This window comes from Centroberyx gerrardi, chromosome 18, assembly GCF_048128805.1.
Source record: "Centroberyx gerrardi isolate f3 chromosome 18, fCenGer3.hap1.cur.20231027, whole genome shotgun sequence".
NCBI classification, from domain to species: domain Eukaryota; kingdom Metazoa; phylum Chordata; class Actinopteri; order Beryciformes; family Berycidae; genus Centroberyx; species Centroberyx gerrardi.
This window is the reverse complement of record NC_136014.1, coordinates 21,511,253-21,532,660: the sequence shown is the minus strand read 5'-3', so window position 1 is coordinate 21,532,660 and position 21,408 is coordinate 21,511,253. Positions and strand designations below refer to the sequence as shown.

Below are 21,408 nucleotides of genomic sequence, written 5' to 3'. Positions count from 1 at the left end.
CACACAAGCATGCACAGAGTCCTCTATTCATGTGTCAATGGGACGGCTAAGTGTAGGTATGGCTACACGCTCATGTCAGCCATGGAATGTGAAAGGACAAATTCTTGGCTTTCAATGTACGTTCAGTTTCAGTTATCAGTTGGTACTTGATGTATAACCAGGCTTTTGTGCAAATTATCACTGCTTGCCTCTTGTTTGGCAATGAGCCTCAATTTCCCCTATCCTCTGTTTCTATGTCAACGTTGCTCTTCAGCCAATATCAGCCAGTATAACTCAGTGTTATGCAATTTGTGTACAGATTTTGGTTTTTTTAAAGAGGGATGACATGCAGCTAAGGTCCTGAACTGGATTCAAACCCAGGACATCGCGGTTACATGGTGTACAGATTATTAACACGACGTGTGCATGAAGCGTGGTGACTGGTTGAACGGCTTCAGTATAGAGGCTTTGCAGTTGTGTCACAAATCTCCCAGCAACCACAACTTGCTCCATCATGGAGTGGAGAATTTGCTGTGTGCCAATAACAGCTAAATACAACTGGGCTGGAAAAAGAGAGATATCTGAAAGGCTGTTGTGGTGTGGGTGAAGGTCAATTCAGTAATGTTATAAGTAAAATTTGTAAGATAGATTTGTTTCCAAATGGAGGTTACCATGACACAGTGATCCCAGTCACGACTCCAAAACATTATGAGTTGTAGCTTGAAAAGTGTCAGCTCAGTTTACCTAAATCAGTGATTCTCAAACGTTTTCATATCAAGGACCCCTAATTTAGTCCACATTAGAGCCACAGACCCTCATTTGATGATATTTTGTCTCTCGGACCCAAATCTGTTAATATTTTTGTTGTTAGATATGATTTTGTCCAGAATTGCATGACTATCTGTATTGTAGGTAGAGAAATAACAGTGAAACTATGAATAGTAGTCATTCTTCTACATTCTCTAATTGTGTTAACTTCTTGTAAATTAAATAATGTTGAAGTTTAACACTTCATCAATTTACTGGGGACCCCCTGAAACCCCCTCAGGGACCCCTGGTGGTCCCCGGACCTCACGTTGAGAACCAATGACTTAAACAAACAGCTGATTCTTGCTAACTTAGTAAAGCGAGTGATAATAACAGGACTAGCTACTGCTAAATCTACTCGGGGGCAACATGATGACTTTCCCTCCTTATACAGTGTAAAGAAACTATGTGCGAGAATAAAAGATAAAAGTACCACTTCATTGGGTCAGTTGGCCAAAAAATACCACTGATTAAAGTATAGGTACACTACAGAAGTTTTAACTGTCATACAATACAATACAATACAAACAGCTGATGATTGGGGAATACCACTTATTAAAAACTCACCATTGTTATTAGTAGAAAACTAATAACATAAAGCCTCTTGGCTGGAACTACTGCATGAGCCAAATCACAAATGAGAAAGGTGGCACTCAAACCACCCAAAGGCAGGACTGACATTTTTATTTAATTGACGACAAACACATTCCTTCATCAGACCATTGTCGTTCTCTTTTTTTTTTATTAAACGTGTTCTTATATTCTCCAAGGACAGCGCAATAAATATCTGTGAACATGAACAAGCCTTGACATGCATGACACCAGATGATCAAGATTATATTTTGTCATGACAAATTAGTGTACTGTACAGCCTGGAGTTGGGTAGTAATGGAAAACATGTATCTGTGTCATGGATGTAACTGCATGTCACTGTCTTCCGCCATGTTACCCTAAAAATTATGTATTCTGATTACAGATAATTAGAGGAATACTTCTGGGAATACTTTTGAAGTGAAAGTCAGAAATTCAGAAGGCCATTTAAGTAGAAGCAGGGCGCCTCTCACTCCAAGTCAGGGGTTTATTTTCACACTGAGCTTTCTGTCTTTTTTGTCTTGAATAATTGCGGCGGAATCTTTGTGGACAAACACACAGCAACATCATTGTTAGTCCATTGTGTTGGATGACAGCTTCTTCTGCTTTGACAATGAACACTTTGATGGCTGTAAAGTCCATTTCATGATGGGTTTGTTGTTGGCTGATTGAGTGCTCCAAGACATCCCGAGTCACAAAGTGTTTACAGTTCAATCAGGAGAGACTAGGATGAATGCTCGAATGAAAAACTTTATTCGTGACATGAAACAGGATGAAACTTTGGCGTAAGCTCCATGGAGGAACTCCTCCCATTTGTGAAGACGTAGGAATTAGGATGTCCCCCTGGGGAGTTCCTCTGGAGCCTGGACATTGGTGGTCATGGGGTGGTGGAGGGACGAAGGTCAGCACAGAGACTGGAATGACGAAGATCTGAGAGAAGGGCAATAGCATAGTAGGTGACGTGTACAGTATATACTCCCGTCACTTAGACGATTGGCTCTTTGAAAAAGAAAGGGAAGTGACGGCTAACTCTGATTGGTTCTCTGGAAAAAGAGGGACCGTGTTCACCAACTCTGAATGGGTAAAGAGAAAGCATGAATGAATGAATTAATGAATGAATGATAAGTAGTCTTCCTGATTGAAATTGCATAATACTTCACTAAACACGCAAACAAAAGACAAACACATGACAAACACAATGCTTCATCATGTATGTGGGTACTTATCCATACTATTCTGTAGGACTCATTTCCTACAGAAAAGTGCATAAATTAGAATGTTCTTCATGAATATTAGTTCAGGCAGGAAACATCAATATAGTTTAATGTAGAGGGAAACTTCACCAACAGCAGCAGGACAACTTAAATACATAAATGGATATAAATGTATTTTATCAGTAGTTGATTGTGGTTTGTGTTTATAATAGATCAACTGATAGATACTGTGATACCCTTAACAGCATATCAAGCCTCAACTTCCTCAAAATACCACATGTCTGTCTCAATATCAAAGCCTTATTATATTAGAGCAACGTTATCGTGGGGAAATATGTACTGTGTCCTCCGAGGGACAGAGGGAGGGATAGGAGAGGAAAGGAGAGGTTCATTTTCCTGCGAGTTCAAATTCCATCTGTGGTTTCCACCTACTGAGATCCGCATGGTTTGATGTGGGAATGTAGCAACAAACTGTCTTGGCTGAGTGCCTCTATTTTTCTATTCTTCTTATGTTTTTGCTCCCTGGTCCGGCACATCACATGAGTAAATGGAAATAAAGAGACATGTTGAATGTTTGGAATGAATTAGGGTTATTCAGCGGAGAGAAAGTGCAGCTGATAAGGAGAGAGAGAGAGAGAGAGAGAGATGAGAGAGAGAGAGAGAGAGAGAGAGAAGAGAGAGAGAGAGAGAGAGAGAGAGAGAGAAGAGAGAGAGAGAGAGAGAGAAGAGAGAGAGGAGAGAGAGAGAGAGGAGAGGAGAGAGAGGAGAGAGAGGAGAAGAGAGGAGAGAGAGAGAGAGAGATTGAGAGAGAGAGAGAGAGAGAGAGAGAGAGAGAGATCAAAACACCGAGCCAATTACTGACATCTACAAGAGGCGAGTTGTTGGCCTGCTGTGCCTCTGGTCAGGACCGACCATATACATATTCAAAGTTACAGATAAGGGACAAAAAGAGAGAGAGAGAGACACAGAGAGGGAGGGAGGGCTTGGCGATATTGACAAAATCAAATATCAGTATATCAACAATATTGATAATGTGACTATATTTTGGGAATAGTATTCATGCTTTCCTAAGATATTTACACACAAGAAAAAATTGAAAATGAATGATCATTAGTAATCATTAATGTGTAATCAGTAATAAGTAACGCCCTAGCGTAGCTTCAATCAGGAAGACTACTTTTTCACAAATCTATCCCCTCTATCCTTTCATGGGGCGTTCAAGGGCGCCCCATGAAAGGACAGAGTGGGCTGTAAATTCTATGACAAAGCTGTAACTGAATGTAGGCCTAATTAATTAATTCATCTTATAAAATGTTTTAAGTCCCATGGTTTTATTCTTTTGCTTATTGTATCTAAAAAAAATCCGGAAAAGTAGCAAATATGGACTGTGAATGTTTGTCTTGTTGTGATACAGTGAATTGTTCAGCGTTTACCATTCTGATTGTTTGTCTTCAGCCGGTTCTACTTCATTCAAATTATCCTTCCACCCTTTCATTTGCTACTTATTATCCAATCAATTCAAATGTCAAGGTGGCAGCAATCCTTCAGTTTGCATCATGCAATCAGCTTACGCAGTTCCACTCCTCTCAAATCACTCTTTATTACCTCAATCAGATGTTTCTATTTCGCTGTCCACCACCAGCATCCAGGCTCTATTTGGAGCATTTGGGTTTTGATCAATGTTTTGATTCAATAAAGCTTTTTGAATTCATAAACCTATAGTCTCTCCTGATTGAAGTGCAGCAGTCATGACAGCAGTAACCTAGAGGTAAGAGAACCAGGCTTGTGACTGGAAGGTTGATGGTACAAATCCCTGGGGAAACTGTGTGGGGAAACTGTGAGGGGAAAGTGAATGAGAAATGCTGTGCTGAAAAAGGGCATGTGTGCTCAGCAAACCCACCGCAAGATAAACATAGGCTAGAAGAAAGAGGAAGGCAAACAATATATATAGAGAGAAAGCATCTCCCTAACCTTAAAGGAATAGTTCACCCAAAAATGAAAATTCTGTCATCATCTACTCACCCTCATGCCAGTTGAAACACAGGTGAAGTTAGTCCATATAACACACAGGGAGGTTGCCAGCACAACTTGGTAGCAACCTTCTCCAAAACAACTGAAGTCAATGGGGACCAGTTCTTTAGAGTTCCAAAACAAAAACAGCCAAACAATCACACTGTGAATAGAAAGACCTACACACCATTATTTGTTGCAAATCAATCAGCTGTAGAAGAAGATGAAGATTTGCACTAAATTATGGTGTAAATATAGGTCTTTTTGGAACTCTGAAGAACTGGTCCCCACTGACTTCAGTTGTTTTGGAGAAGGCTGCTATGGAGTTGTGCTGGCAACCTCCCTGTGTGTTATATGGACAAACTTCACCTGTGTTTCAACTGGCATGAGGGTGAGTAGATGATGACAGAATTTTCATTTTTGGGTGAACTATTCCTTTAATACTGCACCAAAGCTACATGACAGTACATGGTCGACATTTTTATATAAATAATAATGTCAGTAATGTCAGTTTTGCTACTCTCTATTGCGGATAAAGTATAGTAATTGTGTAGTGATTCAACCTATATCAGTTCATGAAAGGCGTGTTAACAGTAGGGCTTGTGTGGTGGGTTAACAATGGCAGCAAGTGAGCCTGTGTCTCTGCTGGAGAAGATAAATTTGCTTTGCAGATTTGATCACAGGGTGACAGAGTTTAAGATTCCCTGGTTTAATCTATTTAGGGGACAAATTGAGCTTTGCTAATTGAGTCTTTGTGAGGTTATTTAAGTTCTCTAATGCTCTTGCCTGAAAGTACCAGAAACACAGACTAGATATTTTCAGAGTTTGGCCTCTGTTACTGTTAGGGCTGGGTTACGGTGCCATCTTCGATTCTTCTTATTGATCCGATTCCTTATCAATTCCTACTGTATAAATTGTCAGGAGTCAAAAGACTACATACAGCTTTAGTGGAAACTATGTTTTGTTAATCACGAAAGACATTGCTATGTAGAGTTACTTTTGTCTTAGAATTTTCAAAACAGCTAAGGCTTTGGTATAATGCCTTACTTCAAAGAACACAATACAAGTGAAACAATTCAAGTAATTGGTTCCCATTTGTATTTATCACTTTATTGGGATTGTTCAAGCGCACTCTAACAATAATAACAATATTTCTGACAGCATTTGCATTGCTACTGTTATAATGGTTAGCGCGGTGTGCGGATCTCAGAGATAATGAGATAAATATTGGACTTCTCGTTTGGCTTCAGAACAGTGATGCTGCACAAGCTGTTTAGAGAAATTGTATTGCCTTTTTATTTGCCGTTTTTCAAACTCTAAAGAAACGGTCTCTAGAAACTTGGATAAGAGGTATCAATAGTGTGGTGGCTTATTAATTCCGGTGAATTAGGCAAGTTGGAACAGAGACTAAAGTGGAACTGGTTCTCGATACCCGGCCCTAGTTACTGTGCAGCTCAATGGGGAGAGCATGGCACTAACGCTGACAGGGTTAGGGGATACATTTCCACGGTCATCCCATGCTAAAAATGTATTTGTTCATTGTATTGTAAGGCACTTTGGATAATACTATCCACCAAACGAATCCCTTCCCGCTGCTGTTCACTCCCATTCCTGTCTCATCGCTGCGTGTCATGAACAGACTGTTGTGACAATCATCGTTCCTTACACTAACAAAGGACACATACAGTCCAGAATGCCGTGAAAAGCAATTTAGTTGTCATGGCAAGTGACAAGTCAGTAGTTGCCTTGTCGAGTGTAATGAGCGGTACTTTTGACAATAGTGCGGATACAAAAAGGTCAGGAGGGGGGCAGTGCCAGCGCGTGGGCGGGGCACTAGGTTTAGATAGGTTGCGTATTTAGCAATTGGCAATGTGTGATGATTAGGGATGGGAATCGAGAACCGGTTCCAGTTGAGAACCGGTTCCGAATTGTCTGATCCATCGGAATCGTATGCCTCCGAGGTTATCAATTCCTTTTATCGATGCCGGCATGTTTTTCTGACAGTTGCGCATGCGCATTGCAAAAACTCATGCATCATGACGTCAAACTCTGCGTCTACGCTGCTGGAAACTTGCAACAAGGAATCATGGCTGAGAGGAAGAAACGGTCCAAAGCGTGGCTTCATTTCACGAAGAAAGATGACAACAGTGCTACTTGTAACATCTGTAAAATTATCATTTCTGTGTTCACACATAGCGTTTTTTGATGTGGAAAAAGCGCTGCCTGGAGCGCTTTTTGTGAGGAGAAATAAAAAGCGGATCACGGCAACGTCACCTGACGTTAGCTGAGCAGCTGCTAGCTCACTAACCAGCTGGTTAGCTCTTCTAGCAGACAGAACAGTGTTGTGCAACAAGCAAAGGCTTACCAGATATTTCCAATACATGTCCAGTATAATCCATACTGCCTTTATGATCGCTGTTGCGGTAACGGAAATTCACTTATTACAACGTCCCATTTCTCCACCGGCACTTTCACTTTCTCCATATTTGTTGTTGCTATGGGAAACGGCCGGCGTCTCTGTCATCGCGATTGGTCGGCTGGGAAAAAGCGGTTCACGTCACCCGGCGCTTTTCTGAAAAGTTCAACATTTCTCAACTTTTGAAAGCGCTCCGCTCTGACGAAAAAAATGCCGCTGCAGCGCTTTTCGGGAGCGGCCGCCTTTTGTGCGCCTTGCGGCCGCTTCCCATTGCTTTTAATGAGAAAAGGGCGCTGGCAGTTGGGGAAAAAACGCTGTATGAACGCAGCCTTAAGGTGGAAACACCAGCAATATGTTGAAACATCTTAGGGTAACCATCTAACCATCTTATTTGTTTTCCAAGTTATATCATTTTAAGAAAAGGAGCATTGTAATTTATTTTAACATGTTCAAATGTTATTAGGCAGACATTCTACACTGTGTTCAGACTCAAACAGCTGCGTTGACGCTGAAAACCTGCATAGGCCTACTTTTTTTTTCCACACAGAAAATTGATCGGGAATCGATAAGGGAATCGATAAAGAACCGGACCGATAAGCAGAATCGATAATGGCATTGGTATCAATAAAATCTTATCAATTCCCATCCCTAGTGATGATGGTTAACGGGACATGTACGTTGTGCATTTGGCATTGCGTAATGGTGAGAGAGACACGTAGTTTTTGGCATTTGGCATTGCGTAATGGTGACAGCATATGGCAATTTGGCAACAAAATACATGTCAGGAACGAAGTAAAGTGCAAATTTTCATAGTAGATGATCCTATTTTTCTATTTTGCATGGTAACGTTGTGTGTGTGTGTGTGTTTGAGAGAGAGAGAGAGAGAGAGAGAGAACTGATTGATGCCCCCCCCCCCCCACCAAATAACACTGAGTTGGCAACCCTACGTGAAATAGTTTATAAAACGTGAGAACGTGTGGATGGGCGGCATTTATAGTTTTGCCTAGGGCACCTGATTGGCACGCGCCGGCACTGGAGGGGGGTAATTATCATGCTGTCATGTTTTTCTTCTCTAGTACTCTTTCTTTCTGTTTCTCCCTCTGTAGACCTAAATAAAAACAGATGCCTATCAGGTGCATTTTCAAACTGAAAGTGACTTCTGTTGTATTTATATATGCATCATCTTACTTTCCTCATGCAAAAAAAACATCTGAGCTCAACGTTTCAGTCACCTGCTTGGAGATAATTTAATGGCTTGAGTGTGTTGCTGCCATTGCGAATTGACTGCCTGGTTGCTTGTCATGTTTCATCCACAGCAGTTCAGAGTCACAGAACAGAGAAAACTGCATTTGCATTTAGAAGGAAGGGAGGAATCTGGATGAATCAAACTATTTTTCAGCAGATTAGACAGTCACTGCTTCCCCGTTTCACCACCCTGTCGCAACTGATGGGAAATAGATTTTAGTTTTTTTAGATTGAGAAACTACTCCATATATTCAAATTGCATCCAACAGTTTCATACTTACATACAAGCAACCTCAGCTGCGAGTAATAGGTTCAAATTCCTATACGATTCAGTTTTCATGGTTTTGTTTTCAAATATATCCTGGCTCAGGATAAGAATAATGTTCTTCATGTTGTTTTGCAAATACATGTAGTTTAGTTAAAAACGTATTTATTGAATGAATGAATGAATGAATGAATGAATGAATGAATGAATGAATGAACAGCAGCTCCTCAATTCAAATGAAGTAAACCTGCAGTGGAGGCTTTCCAGTGGGTGTGTCAGTTCAAATGCTGCAAACTGACTTGATTGGAAAGATTTTAGCGACTGTTTATTCAAGGGAACCAATCAAGACTGAGCCCAGTTGTGATGTGTTTAGTCACTCAAACAAAATCAGATGTTAACAATGTCTTTATTAAATGTCTTTGATCATATATACGTATATAGAGGAAAAAATGAATTCCTATAGTAGGGAAAACAACTCTGATTGATGTTACACAAGTGCAAATAGTTGGTTCAATCTCTCTCTCTCTCTCTCTCTCTCTCTCTCTCTCTCTCTCTCTCTCTCCTGCAGGAATCATGTCTGCAACAGGAAATGGCTATGTCATTTACATGACCATCAGACGCAAGACCAAGTTAAAGCCTCCTGAGCTCATGACCGTGAACTTGGCCATCTTCGACTTTAGCATATCAGGTACTGTAATACATTTTCGGAAGATTGTCAATACGAGACTGTCATGCCAATATTTTGAGACATAATCCATATGTGGAGAACTACGGCTGATTTTGTTATATAACCACTCATGTGCATAAGTAGCCTGCATTTATTTTGCTCTTATTCTGACTTCCACACATATAATCTCCATTCCATCACAGCAGAAACATTGAAGTGTGTGATTATTTTTAATTTCTAATTGCAAAAGTCTGAACAATTAATCGAAAAAAAAAAAAAATATATATCTAAATGGCAATATGAACTTTTGCAATTTCCAAATTAATTGCTTTAAGAATTAATTGCTTAAGAGAGAGGAGCGTCCAAATGGATCCAAATGGATTTCTGAACAAGGTGTTTTAGAGCTCCAGGTAATCTTTGGTCCATGAATCAAATACAATATTGGTGAAAACCTTTCATCATACTTAAACTTAGTAAATCCTGCACACTGACATCTAGTTTTTTTTTTTTTTTAACAAAATCACTTTTCTTTAAACATTTTTGAAGTTCTAGAAAATGTAGACAAGAAAGACTTGTGATGATATGAATCGCAGTTTAAATCGCAATTAGATTTTTTGTCAATATCTTTCAGCCCTACTCATGTGTGCGCTGAAGCAAACAAAAGCCCAGAACGTTAAATCCCCCACAGTTTGGACCTACATATATACATGAGAGAAATATGAACTGAATTACAAAACCGACACCAGTTGGCAATGCAAGGCGAAGGCGCTTTTATCCAGTGCCAAGTATCATTCATTTTGTACTGGGAATTAACCCCCAACCCTGGCAGTGTTAGTGCCATGCTGTACCAACAGAGCTACAAAGGATCCCTGGTGGTACAGTATTAAAGAGAGACAGAAAGGCATGTTCAGAGGGGATAGAGAGAGAGATGAGACAGAGAAAAAGAGTGAACACATACTATAAGTGGAACATTTTAGAAAGCATTTTTTTTTTGCAGCTAGATGCCATTTGGAATAACTTGCAGCCATATTTAGATTGATTTTTCCCCTTAATCTATCCATACATCAGGATTATTACGCCAGTGCTTTAATTTTAGGTTTTGCAGTTCTGTTGTCTTGGCTTTATGTTACATAGTGAGATATGGAGTTGGTCCTCTGTTGCCACTGTGTGGACAAAAGAGGAACAGTTTCTCCTCATAACATTCTGTAATGCCTCTTTTCTGTATCTGTTCATTGAGTCCTGCCAACACTGAACTGTGAAAATGAAGGAGATTTTGGATCTTGTTAAAACCTTACAAAACGTGTCAAAATCCCATTGGAATCGCTGTTCCCCGTAGAATTCGGCAACACTTTATTTGGATGTTTATACTCAGCTATCAGGTGACAAAAATCAGATGTTCAACAAAGTGTCACTTGCCTGTTTGCTGCATCTCTACAGACTATGTAACCGTGACCCTGTCCTTAGCCTAACCCGAACCGGTCACACCTCATTTGGATTGTCTAATGCTGATTTTCATCTTACTATCAAGTGACTATAATGGGTCACTGGAAAGTCTGCTGAGTTTCAGCTGACACAATACTGAGAAAAGTCTACAAAGGATCAGTTAGGATTCATCCAAGGGTTGGGGTTAAGGGGGAAACACTTTATTAGGATAGTCCAATGTTGATACTCAACTATCAGATGACAAAAAGTAGATGTGTTTCTTGCCTAACTGCTGCATCTCTACACCCTGACCACATTTTTAAACCTAAACCCAACCCTAACCTGTGAGTATATCACCTGAAACTCAGCAGACGTTTTAGCAACACATTATAGTCACTTGATAGGAAGTTAAGTATCAACATTGTACTATCCAAATGAAGTGTAACCATCTCTGGATTTAGGGCACGAAAGTAACACTGCCAGGGTCAGAGGTTTCATTCCACTTCGAACAGCCATCCATGGAATTGTAAAGCATTTGTTGTGCCCCAATGGTTGCCTTCGATATATCCCTTTTGACTTTGTAAATATTGGGATTTATTCGCATTTCTGTTGGGTTTTCGTCGGGGAATACTTTGGAAATGTGTTTGTGTATTTGTTTTGTGTGTGCCATTGTTATGCTGTGTGTTATCAGCCCATCTGGTTTCCCCCTGTGGCTCCTTACCCAGTAATCATGTAGTCCAGCTGAGAAGTCTCCTCTAACTCTCCTTCCACGCCTGCTGACATGGATGATGCCGTTAGAATACTAACTGAAGAGTTTAATTCCAAAATGAGTTAGCCACTGTTTGAAAATAGTGACGCCTGCTCTAGCAAACTACTGGCATAAAAGTAAAGAACATCATGGATTACTGTAAAAAAAAACACATCTAATTTGCTTACAAAATGGTTGTTTTCGAGGATACATTAACTGTTTTTGAATTGAATTTGAATGAATCTCAGGTGGAAAAGTGGATTTATAGCATTTTGGAATCAAACCCTTACATTTTAAACTTTGGCCCCTTACGTATTGCTGTTGTAGAAGGTCAGGGAGACTGGGTGAGACATTTTTTGCTCAGTATTTCATTAAGCGGCGGCAAATTTTAAGCAGTGATTAATGTGTGTGTAGGGGAAACCTTGGACGTTTGCTTAAAAATGAGGGAGATTCCTGGGAAATGTGAACGTCGGCAGCTATCACCTACCGAGGTCCAATTTGCTGAGTTAATACATTTTGAATCGCCGAATGAAAAAAACATAATTGCCTGATTTGCAGGGCTGCAATTTTCGCGCTGTGATCGCGAATGTGACCGCTATGCAGCATTCAAACATGTAAACAACCGTTTGTGTGTGTGTGTGTGTGTGTGCCCAGTGGGTTTTGTGTGGTCTTTACGATTCCAAGAAAGCGATTCTTGGCTCGTCATCTCTCTCCTGCAGTCTGGCCTCAAGACCTTTTGTTGTTTATCTCTTTATCCTGCTTGGAGCGTGCCACATGGTCGTCCTGCTCTCCAGGAAGAGAGCCCACATCGCCCACACACACACACACACACACACACAAAACTGAGATATTCATGTCTTGACACTGCATGCCATGGTTCACTGCACCGAGGCGTTCACCACGTCTTTGTGTTGCTGAGGGTTCAGTAACCACATGACCCACGTCGCGTGTCGTAACCTGGGGTGCAGCGGGGCGTAAACCACCTTCTTTATGCAGCTTTTATCTCCTCATGTACAAAAGTGCAGTCTGAGATCCACAGACCGATCTCTTCTGACTGTTCCCAAGTCTGCATTAAACTCAAATGGTGATCTAGCGTTTGCAATCAGGTTCCTAAACTCTGGAACAACGTACTGGAGAAAATTTGCTCACTCTGTCTTCTTTTACGTCTCAGCAGAAAAGTCCTTTTTATAAAATGGCATTTATTATTTTAGCAGTGTTATCTTCTTGTCTGAAGTTTCAATCTGGTCATTCAGTTAATTCTTCCTTCTGTTAGCTGTATTTTTCTTTATTTGGTGTATTTTTCTTTATTTCATGTAAAGCACTTTGGAACTCTGCTTTGATAGGTGCAATGCAAATAAGGTTTATTATTATTGTTATTATTATTATTATTATTATTATTGTATTTCTAGAATAGAGTTTACCCACCTTTTTAACTTGAAATAAATCTTTATGATGTAAATTCTTCAAACCAATCTAAGTTATGTGAGACAGGATCTTTGAAGAAAACAAAGCTGCATTCACTGTGTTTGGCGCCTATTTGTCTGATTATGAGCTCATGGTTTACCGACCTTTTAATTTACCACTTCATGCTCATCACATCCCCGCTGGGATTTTGTTGTATTTAGTTTCAGATATGTTTGTCGCTGTATCTTAGGAACATCAAAACAGTTCTCACAAGAACACATCATGTGGGTCAGAACCCTCTGAATCTGATATTATCTGATGGAAGAGGGGAAAGGGGCTTTTGTTGTCGACAGTATTTATTTACTGTTAGGGCAAGACCAGCAGGTTTAACTTTCAAACCCTCTCAGTGTGCAGCGGCTCAAGCTTGTGGCATTCAATTTAACTGCAGTTACAGGTTTTGATTCAATCATAGTCTTTTAACTCAAATGGTTAGTAGTTTTAATCATGTTTTCATCATTTTTTATGTCGTCATGGTGGCATCTGTCTGTGTGGAGACATTCTTTTGAACACCGCAACTCAAGAACAACACATGATAGAAACTTTGTATAGAGTAGACGACCTGATTCGATTTTGGAGCACCTTGCTGCATAAATTTGCATATTAATGAGGAAAAACTGATTCTCTTAAAACTATTATAACTCCTTAATACTTTAAGATAGGGTGTTCATAGTAAGTAAGTAAAATGGCATGATTTCCAACTGATTTCTGAGTGCAAACCACTTTTTCCACTGTTCATAGTAATACCAATGTACTATGTGAAGTATGTTGACATAGAAATATTTGCTAGTTAATAGCAACAACTAATTTTAACTGGTTATGTTGTATGATATTTGATTATATCATGGTGATTATGGTGGGGCATTAGGCAGCTGAAGAGCCTGTTGTGTTCTTCTTGTCACGTCCATTTCACTTATATTTTCATTCTCTCTTTTAACGTCTATACTGGTTGCTATAGGCCGACTAATTGTTTCTAAGTAGATTTCAAATTCCTAATTCCTAACTTGAGGACATGAAACGCTGATTATGTGTGAGAGTAAGCATGTACTGTACGTTGTTTCTCTCTTTACAACATGACCAAGTCTAGTTTTAGTCAAGACTTAATCACTATGTCTGATTTTTAAAGGATAAGGCCGGTGTTTTTTAATGCATTGCTTACCGTCAACAAATCCTATGAAAATAACAAAATCAACAATGCGTTTTCTCTACTCCCGTTACTTTCTGACTTCCCACGTACCGTTTTTAGCCGTCAACCCAGAAGTCATTGGCTCCAATTGTAAGCTAAAAACCTTGAAATACAGCTCACAGACATAGTTTCAATTTTAAAAATCGCTAACTGTTACCACGAAAAGTCAGAGTTTTGTAGTTATTACTAAATCAAATTCAAATGGGAACAAATTCTTCATTACGCCGGGGACTATTTTCGGTGCTACGGAACTACTTTCCTGAGATCGCAAACGTGTTTACAGCCGGCTTATTAAGTTGTTTGAGGAAAAAGTCGGCTGGCCCGGTGCATCGTGATGATGAAATATGTTGCCCAGAGCAACGGCATGGCTCTTTGACGTGTTTTTAATCGTTTTTTTAATACAATGGAGTTCTATGACTGCTGGGACATGGCTTCATTGGGCACCGGCTACATGGATGAGACTTGTTGGCAAAACAAAATCATTGCTGATTTTGTTATTTTCATAGGATTTGTTGACGGTAAGCAATGCATTAAAAAACACCGGCCTTATCCTTTAAGTCCTTTGTTTCATTTGATTGCTGATTCTCTGCTTTACTGCTTTTTTCTTTTAATATTTTCATGAAAAAATCTAAAGCATTTTTTTGGTGATATATATAACCTGCATGTAGAAATATATATTGATATTATGTTTCCTCTCCTCCTTCTTCTCCTTCTCCCTCTTCTCCCATCTTCCCTTACTCCTTTCTTTCTTTCTCCTCGTTACCTTCATCATCATCGTCATAACCCGGTTCTTTCTCTTCTTTCTCTTTCTCTCTCCCTTCCTCCTCATTTTCTACCTCCTCCTTCTGTTCCCTCTCTTCCTCTTTCCTCCTCATCTTCCTCCTCCTCTACCACATCCACCTCCTCCACTTCTCCCTCCTCCTTCCCACCTTTTTACTTCTCTTGTTTCTCCTCCTCCTATACTCCTCTTTGTCCTCCTCCTCCTCTTTCTCTTCCTGCTCGTTCTCCCCTTCCTCCTCCTCCTCTGTCTCCCCATCTTCATCTTCCTCCCCCTCCTCCCTCCCTGTCCTTCCAGTGACGGGGAAGCCCTTCTTTGTGGTGTCCAGTTTCTCGCACCGCTGGCTGTTTGGTTGGGAAGGCTGTCGATTCTACGGCTGGGCGGGCTTCTTCTTTGGTTGCGGGAGCCTCACCACGATGACCGTGGTCAGCCTGGACCGCTACCTCAAGATCTGCCATCTCAGATACGGTACTTCAGAGTCTCCTGAAACAACTCTCAAATGTTTTCATGTCACAAACACCTACAGTATATAGACAATAAACAATAAGCCACAGATCCCCATTTGATAGAATTTTCTCCCAGGAACCCCAGATGGGAAGATTTTTGTTGTTGATTGTGTGTTGAATTGTATACACAAAAATCTCCATCTTAACAAGTCATTTAGTCTATTATTGAGTCCTAAAAATCCTAATTTTCTTAAAACAAGTGAAGAAATCTGCCAATGGGGTTAGATAGTTTTACTTATTTCCAATGCAAATAAACTTGTTTCAAGAATTTTGTAGAATCAAGTGTCATTTTCTTGATAGTAATGCAGTGATCTGCCTTATTCTGACTTGTTTCAAGATACTATAATAGAGAGGTAACCAGAAATATGTTGAGAAGTGCTGATCACTGGAGGTCAACAAGAGAAAACAAGAAAAGGTGTGTCGCACACTCTAGCTCCATAGAAAATACTCTATTGGATAACGTTTCGGCCTTGCGGCCTTCTTCAAGATCAAGAGTGCTGCTTGTTTCAACATACTGACGCTCAATTCTAGAAATGCCCTTAAATAAGTGAAACTGCATTGGAAACAAGTGGGGTTATCTCACCCCACTGGCAGATTTGGTCTCTTGCTTTAAGAAAAATAAGATTTGAAGACAATATGAGACTAAATGACTTGTTTTCTTGATGTTTTTCGCAGTGAACCTGCCTGCAGTGTATGTGGGAAGATAACAGTGGTGAGAGTGAAACCTATGATTAGAATAGCATAGTACATAGTATATATTCTCTAATTGTCATCATTTCTAATGGAATTATAGTGAAGTTAACCTATTCCTCATTTTGATGGAACCCCGTCAAGGACCCGTTCGGGGCCCCGGACCTCACTTTGAGAAGCACTGGACATAAATTATGGATTGCTTATGTGAAATGGGGCCTGTTTTGCGCACACACACACACACACACCCTGTTTTTATCGAAGATGGTGCGGACATATTATGGCTACATTCATATCACATAGCTCATTCCTTCATTCCTATATTCATACTGAATGTCGGCAGGCCAATAAAGCCAAACACTGGTATTTCAGCGTGATCGCCTAGTCAGCAGAAATAGCTGGCGGCAGCGGCAAAACAAACCCGACCCTAAATATGACAGATGAGCATCACTGCCGCTGAATGCAGTTTAACTTAGTCAGCCATAGGTAATCTAGTTCAGATAGACTTTACGTAACTTTACCCATTCCAAGAATTCATGACTAATTTACATGTCATGCACCCCAATAAAACAGCAACATCAATCATGAATATCTGAATGGCTTTTTTATGAGTTCCTCGAAACTTAACATCTCGCGTGATAAGGAATTTAGATATGGACTTTGAACGTTGCTTTTGATGTATTTGGCCATTGAATTGCAGAGTGTTTATTTGTCAGATTCTTTATCCTCCTTGTGAGTTTCTGTTTTAGTTGTCGGGACGGTTTTCGCTGCTGATTTAGAGCAGGCGGGTTGGGAGCCGCCGCCTGTAGGGCCCGATTTAAAACAAACACATCACTTCAAGCAACCCCAGAAAGCATATGCTACTTGCAATTTGAGTTTCTCACCTCTTTCTGTTCAGCTACAACAGTTTTTGTCGATAAGATTTTACGTTACAATTGCCTGATGCTCTTATCCAGACCAACTTGGAGGAATTCGTGGATCAAACCTGTGAACCTTCCTAATCCTGGATGGTCCGTCTAACCACCAGGCCACCCTCCCACCCAACCTGCCACAAACATGATGCACTGCAAAAATCTCCATCTTAACAAGTCATTTAGTCTATTATTGAGTCCTAAAATCGGAATTTTCTTAAAACAAGTGAAGAAAACTGCCAATGCGGTAAGATTTCACTTGTTTCCAATGTAAATACATTTGTTTCAAGAGTTTTTTGTAGAATCAAGTTTTCATTTTCTTACTTGTTTCAATATAGTGACACTCATTTCTAGAAAATTCCCGAAACAAGTGAAACTGCATTGGAAACAAGTGGAGTTATCTGAAAACATTGGCGGAATTGTTCTCTTGTTTTAAGAAAAATAATATTTGATGGCTGAATATGACACTAAATTACTTGTTAAGATGGATGTTTTTCGCAGTGTGTGTTCACATGTGTGTGTATTTGTGTGTGTGATTGACAGCATGATATGTATTTGCTATTCCACATTTCCATTCATATATATCTCCCTCCACATCTCTCTCTCTCTCTCTCTTTCCTCCACTCTGTTTTTTCTCTCTCAGGCACCTGGCTGAAGCGCCACCATGCCTTCCTGTGCCTGGCCTTCGTCTGGCTGTACGCGGCCTTCTGGGCCACCATGCCCCTGATCGGCTGGGGCAGCTACGCCCCGGAGCCCTTCGGGACGTCCTGCACCCTGGACTGGTGGCTGGCGCAGGCCTCGGTGTCCGGCCAGACCTTCGTCATGGCCATCCTGTTCTTCTGCCTTATCATCCCCACCGGCATCATCGTCTTCTCCTACGTCATGATCATCTACAAGGTCAAGTCCTCGGCTAAGGAGATCTCGCACTTTGACGCCCGCATCAAAAACAGCCACAACCTGGAGATAAAACTCACAAAGGTGGGGGTTTGGGTGATGGGCTGGGAAAAAGAGAATGGGAGGAAGTGAGAGTGATGGAGAGACAAGTACTGTAGAGGGAAGAAGAAGCTTTAAAGGATAAATTTGCAGATTTTGGACCTATATATAATTGTCTCTTATATACCTGTAGTACTTGGACCCACAGAGGATATTGGCTTGTGAGTCAGCTGTCAGTTGAAATGGCGAGCTCCGTTGCCTCTTGCTGCTAACAAGAAGTCCAAACTGGGCATGTCAAATATCTCCAAAAAAGCGTTTGTAGTTTCCAGTAAACATGACACAATTCTGCACACTTTCACTAATCAGGAACTATTTTTCTCTGCGGCAGCACAGACTGCTGTGGGGTGAAAGTGCGTTACTGGCGGAGTGATCTAGCTTGTCGTACGGTCAGGTCAGATTGTAAACAGTAGAGTTTGGTAGAAGACTATCTACTGAGTGGAAATGGTGCGGTTTCTGGGCTGCGAATATAAATACGTTGGTTGGTCGCCATATGGTTTTCACAGACTGGCATTTTTAGAGATATTTTGACAAACCATTTGGACTCATTGTTAGCAGCAAGCTCACTGTTTGTCAACTGACAGCTGACTCTGGAGCCAATATTCTCTGCAGGTCCAAGTACTACAGGTATGTTAGAGACAAATTGGCCCAAAATCGAACTTATCCTTTAACGCTCCTAATACAGGAAGGTTCTTTTAGGGCCAAATCTGCAACGTACCTTGCTCTGTGTCCCCCAGGTGGCGATGCTGATCTGTGCGGGCTTCTTGATAGCCTGGATCCCTTATGCAGTGGTGTCAGTGGTGTCGGCGTTCGGCGAGCCGGACTCGGTGCCCATCCCAGTCTCCGTTGTCCCCACCCTACTGGCCAAGTCCGCAGCCATGTACAACCCCATCATCTACCAGGTCATCGACCTGAAAACCACCTGTGCAAAATCCTCCTGCTTCAAGGTGCTGAAGAAACGCAGGAATTTCCAAAAGTCAAGGTAGTACACAGTGTGTTCGTTATTTTTCCAGTTTTCCATTATTTAATTTATTTGATTAAATCAGGATATATGAATGGCAAAGACATGATTGTGTCTAGTAAGTAAAAGCAATAAAAAAAAACGACATTCAGAAACATTGGGAAAAAGAGTATGTTTTGGATTTCAAAGCAACTTCAGTTTTCAGAGGGAAAACCTGTGATAGAGTCTGTGAAATACTTACTGAAATAAAATTATAATTATATTAGAATTATGAAACTATGTACACATACACAGCTTACCTTACTCTACATTTTTCAATGTCGTGGGACAAATACACTGAAACATACACACATAAACACATGCATGTGAACAGAGTAACAGACACAACAAATTCAACAACTACTCTGCTCTTCTCCGTTATGAATCAGAATTATTTCTCACCCTCAGTGGCATCCTCTTCTTCTTCTTCATCTTCTTACTCATGCTATCTCTTTAGACACGGTGAATTAAATATCATTCAAAGCATTTAAGTGAATGCTGTACTGTGTTTCATCAGGGCGTCTGACAGTGGAGGCATTCACAGAAAGGGGCACAGTAACGTCTGTAGCTAATCTTATGGTAACTCCTCAGACAAGATGCACATTATTTATTACAGAGCAACAAACAACATAAATACAAATGACAAATAAGGGAGAACAAACACATGACAGAATTTAAGCCTTGAGGCCAATTTATGATAGCATAAAACCTGTGTGTGTGTGTGTGTGTGTGTGTCATGAATTATGTACTTTCTCCCTCAAAACTATGAAGTTCTTATTTCCTCTTTTAAATACACCCTTTGAAGTTGGCAAACTTATAAAATTCACTGTTACATAATTAACAATTATAATAATTTCACTGATTCTTGAAAACATCTTTCACTCTTTTCATTTATGATTTTTATTTATTATTCATTATTTCTTAATTTTAGCATTTTTTTAAAATTTTATTGTCTCTCGTCATTTTTTCTGGTTTTTTTTTAATATATTGCAAAAATTAAACAAATTTGTGTGGTTTTATGTGATGTCATACAGTGAGGTCTTACTTTTACCCTTTTTTCCTCTTGTTTTTTTTTCTGCTGTAGGTTTTACACCATCTCTGGCTCGTTAAAGGACAGACCATCAACCAACGAAGCTCACGTCGAGATGTGAAGCAGACATGGGACTGTGTGACTCTCTCGCTCCTCTCGTGATTGGACAGTTTGCCTTGTTCCCTCCCCCCCTGTGCCCTGCACCTACCCAATCACACGCTGCCTGCCAACCGCTACAACATCATCAACCGCTCACCTTTGTTGCCGTTGGTTACCGAGCCTTGCTGTATGTTTACGCCCACGCTGGATCTGTATTCTCTTCCTCAGAAACACCCTTTTCCCCCACAAGGTTTTCCTTAAATCTGTGGAGTCACATTGTCTTTACAGTGGTTTACGACATACAAAGTGACGTGTTGCGTAGGCTTCTTGCTGGGTTTTCAATATCACCTGCACGCAAACTCTGTGCTATGACAAAATGACACAAGTGTTTCTGAATAACTACAGTATTGTTTTCAAAATGCAGCTTGACTCTGGTTCTGAAAATTTGAGCCAAACTTGAAAAGTTTCTAACCGAACTCGAGCCGAGTCCGAGGGTGGAACTTTTTGTAAAACCCTGCTAAAGCCTGAATTTGCTAAAAAGAAAATCTCTAATGATAAATTTAATATTTTCAACAATATGAACCTGAGCTTGATGCAAACTGAAGCAATTCAATGAGAAGTTCATACTGACCTGACCCATGCCAATTGGGTCCAGTCATGTCCCATTGAGTTTGGGCGCGACTGTCAAGCTCAAAGCTGTATTTTTACTGTTTGTACAGGCCGTTGTGTCCTTCGTACTCCTACACCTGTGGCTTGTATACAGTAGATATTTCAAAAGCACTGAATGACATCAGCTCATGCACTCGTCAGCAGCCTTGAAACTCTGCACACTAGGGAGACGAACGCGACTCGACTCAAAGAACTCAAGGCTTCGACGGTCCTTTTGCAGCGGCGATCAAAAGCTGGCTCATTATCGTTCTCTTTCCACGAGTGTTCTCAAGAAAGATGAATGAAGGTTTGAGCCTTCACAAAGAAAAAATAGGACTTTGTATAAGCTGATGCACAAGTTGCATTAGGTGAGCACAAGTAAATGAACCAAATGTTTTGCACGGACGCACATATTTAAAGGCACACACACACAGAACGAGTACAGTTTGTCCTGTAAAATCATTCTGTATGCACTGACATCAGGTCATGTCTAATGATGTTAGACTCACATAACGGATCATTCCAGAGAAGTGGACGGACATACAAGATTCATTCAAAGAAGCAAACTGTGTTTCATGATCCTCCTCCTGTATGTTTCATGAACCAAAGAATTCACAGTTCTAGCCATGGCTACAGGAAACGCTACGGTGGATTCAGGGAAAGTTTGATAGCCATATTTTTTTTTGTTGCCATAGTCAGCAATCACAACAACTTTTGCAAGACGCATGAAAGTGAACATTTACTT

At 40.5% G+C, this 21,408-nt stretch overlaps 1 protein-coding gene across 2 annotated transcripts in view; it reads left to right on the top strand.

Moving 5' to 3' along the window:
* The window catches only part of opn5 (opsin 5), a 23,486-nt gene extending 3,449 nt beyond the window's left edge, over nucleotides 1-20,037 (top strand). The window contains exons 2-6 of one of the 2 annotated variants that reach the window (XM_071899294.2): nucleotides 9,096-9,215; nucleotides 15,087-15,257; nucleotides 17,540-17,874; nucleotides 18,624-18,868; nucleotides 19,971-20,037. In XM_071899294.2, the coding sequence (XP_071755395.2) occupies nucleotides 9,096-9,215; nucleotides 15,087-15,257; nucleotides 17,540-17,874; nucleotides 18,624-18,868; nucleotides 19,971-20,037 (938 nt within the window). Of the gene's footprint in view, nucleotides 1-9,095; nucleotides 9,216-15,086; nucleotides 15,258-17,539; nucleotides 17,875-18,623; nucleotides 18,872-19,970 lie in introns of both variants that reach the window. The other variant, XM_071899295.2, reaches the window with a different exon arrangement.
* The last annotated feature ends 1,371 nt before the right edge of the window (nucleotides 20,038-21,408 follow it).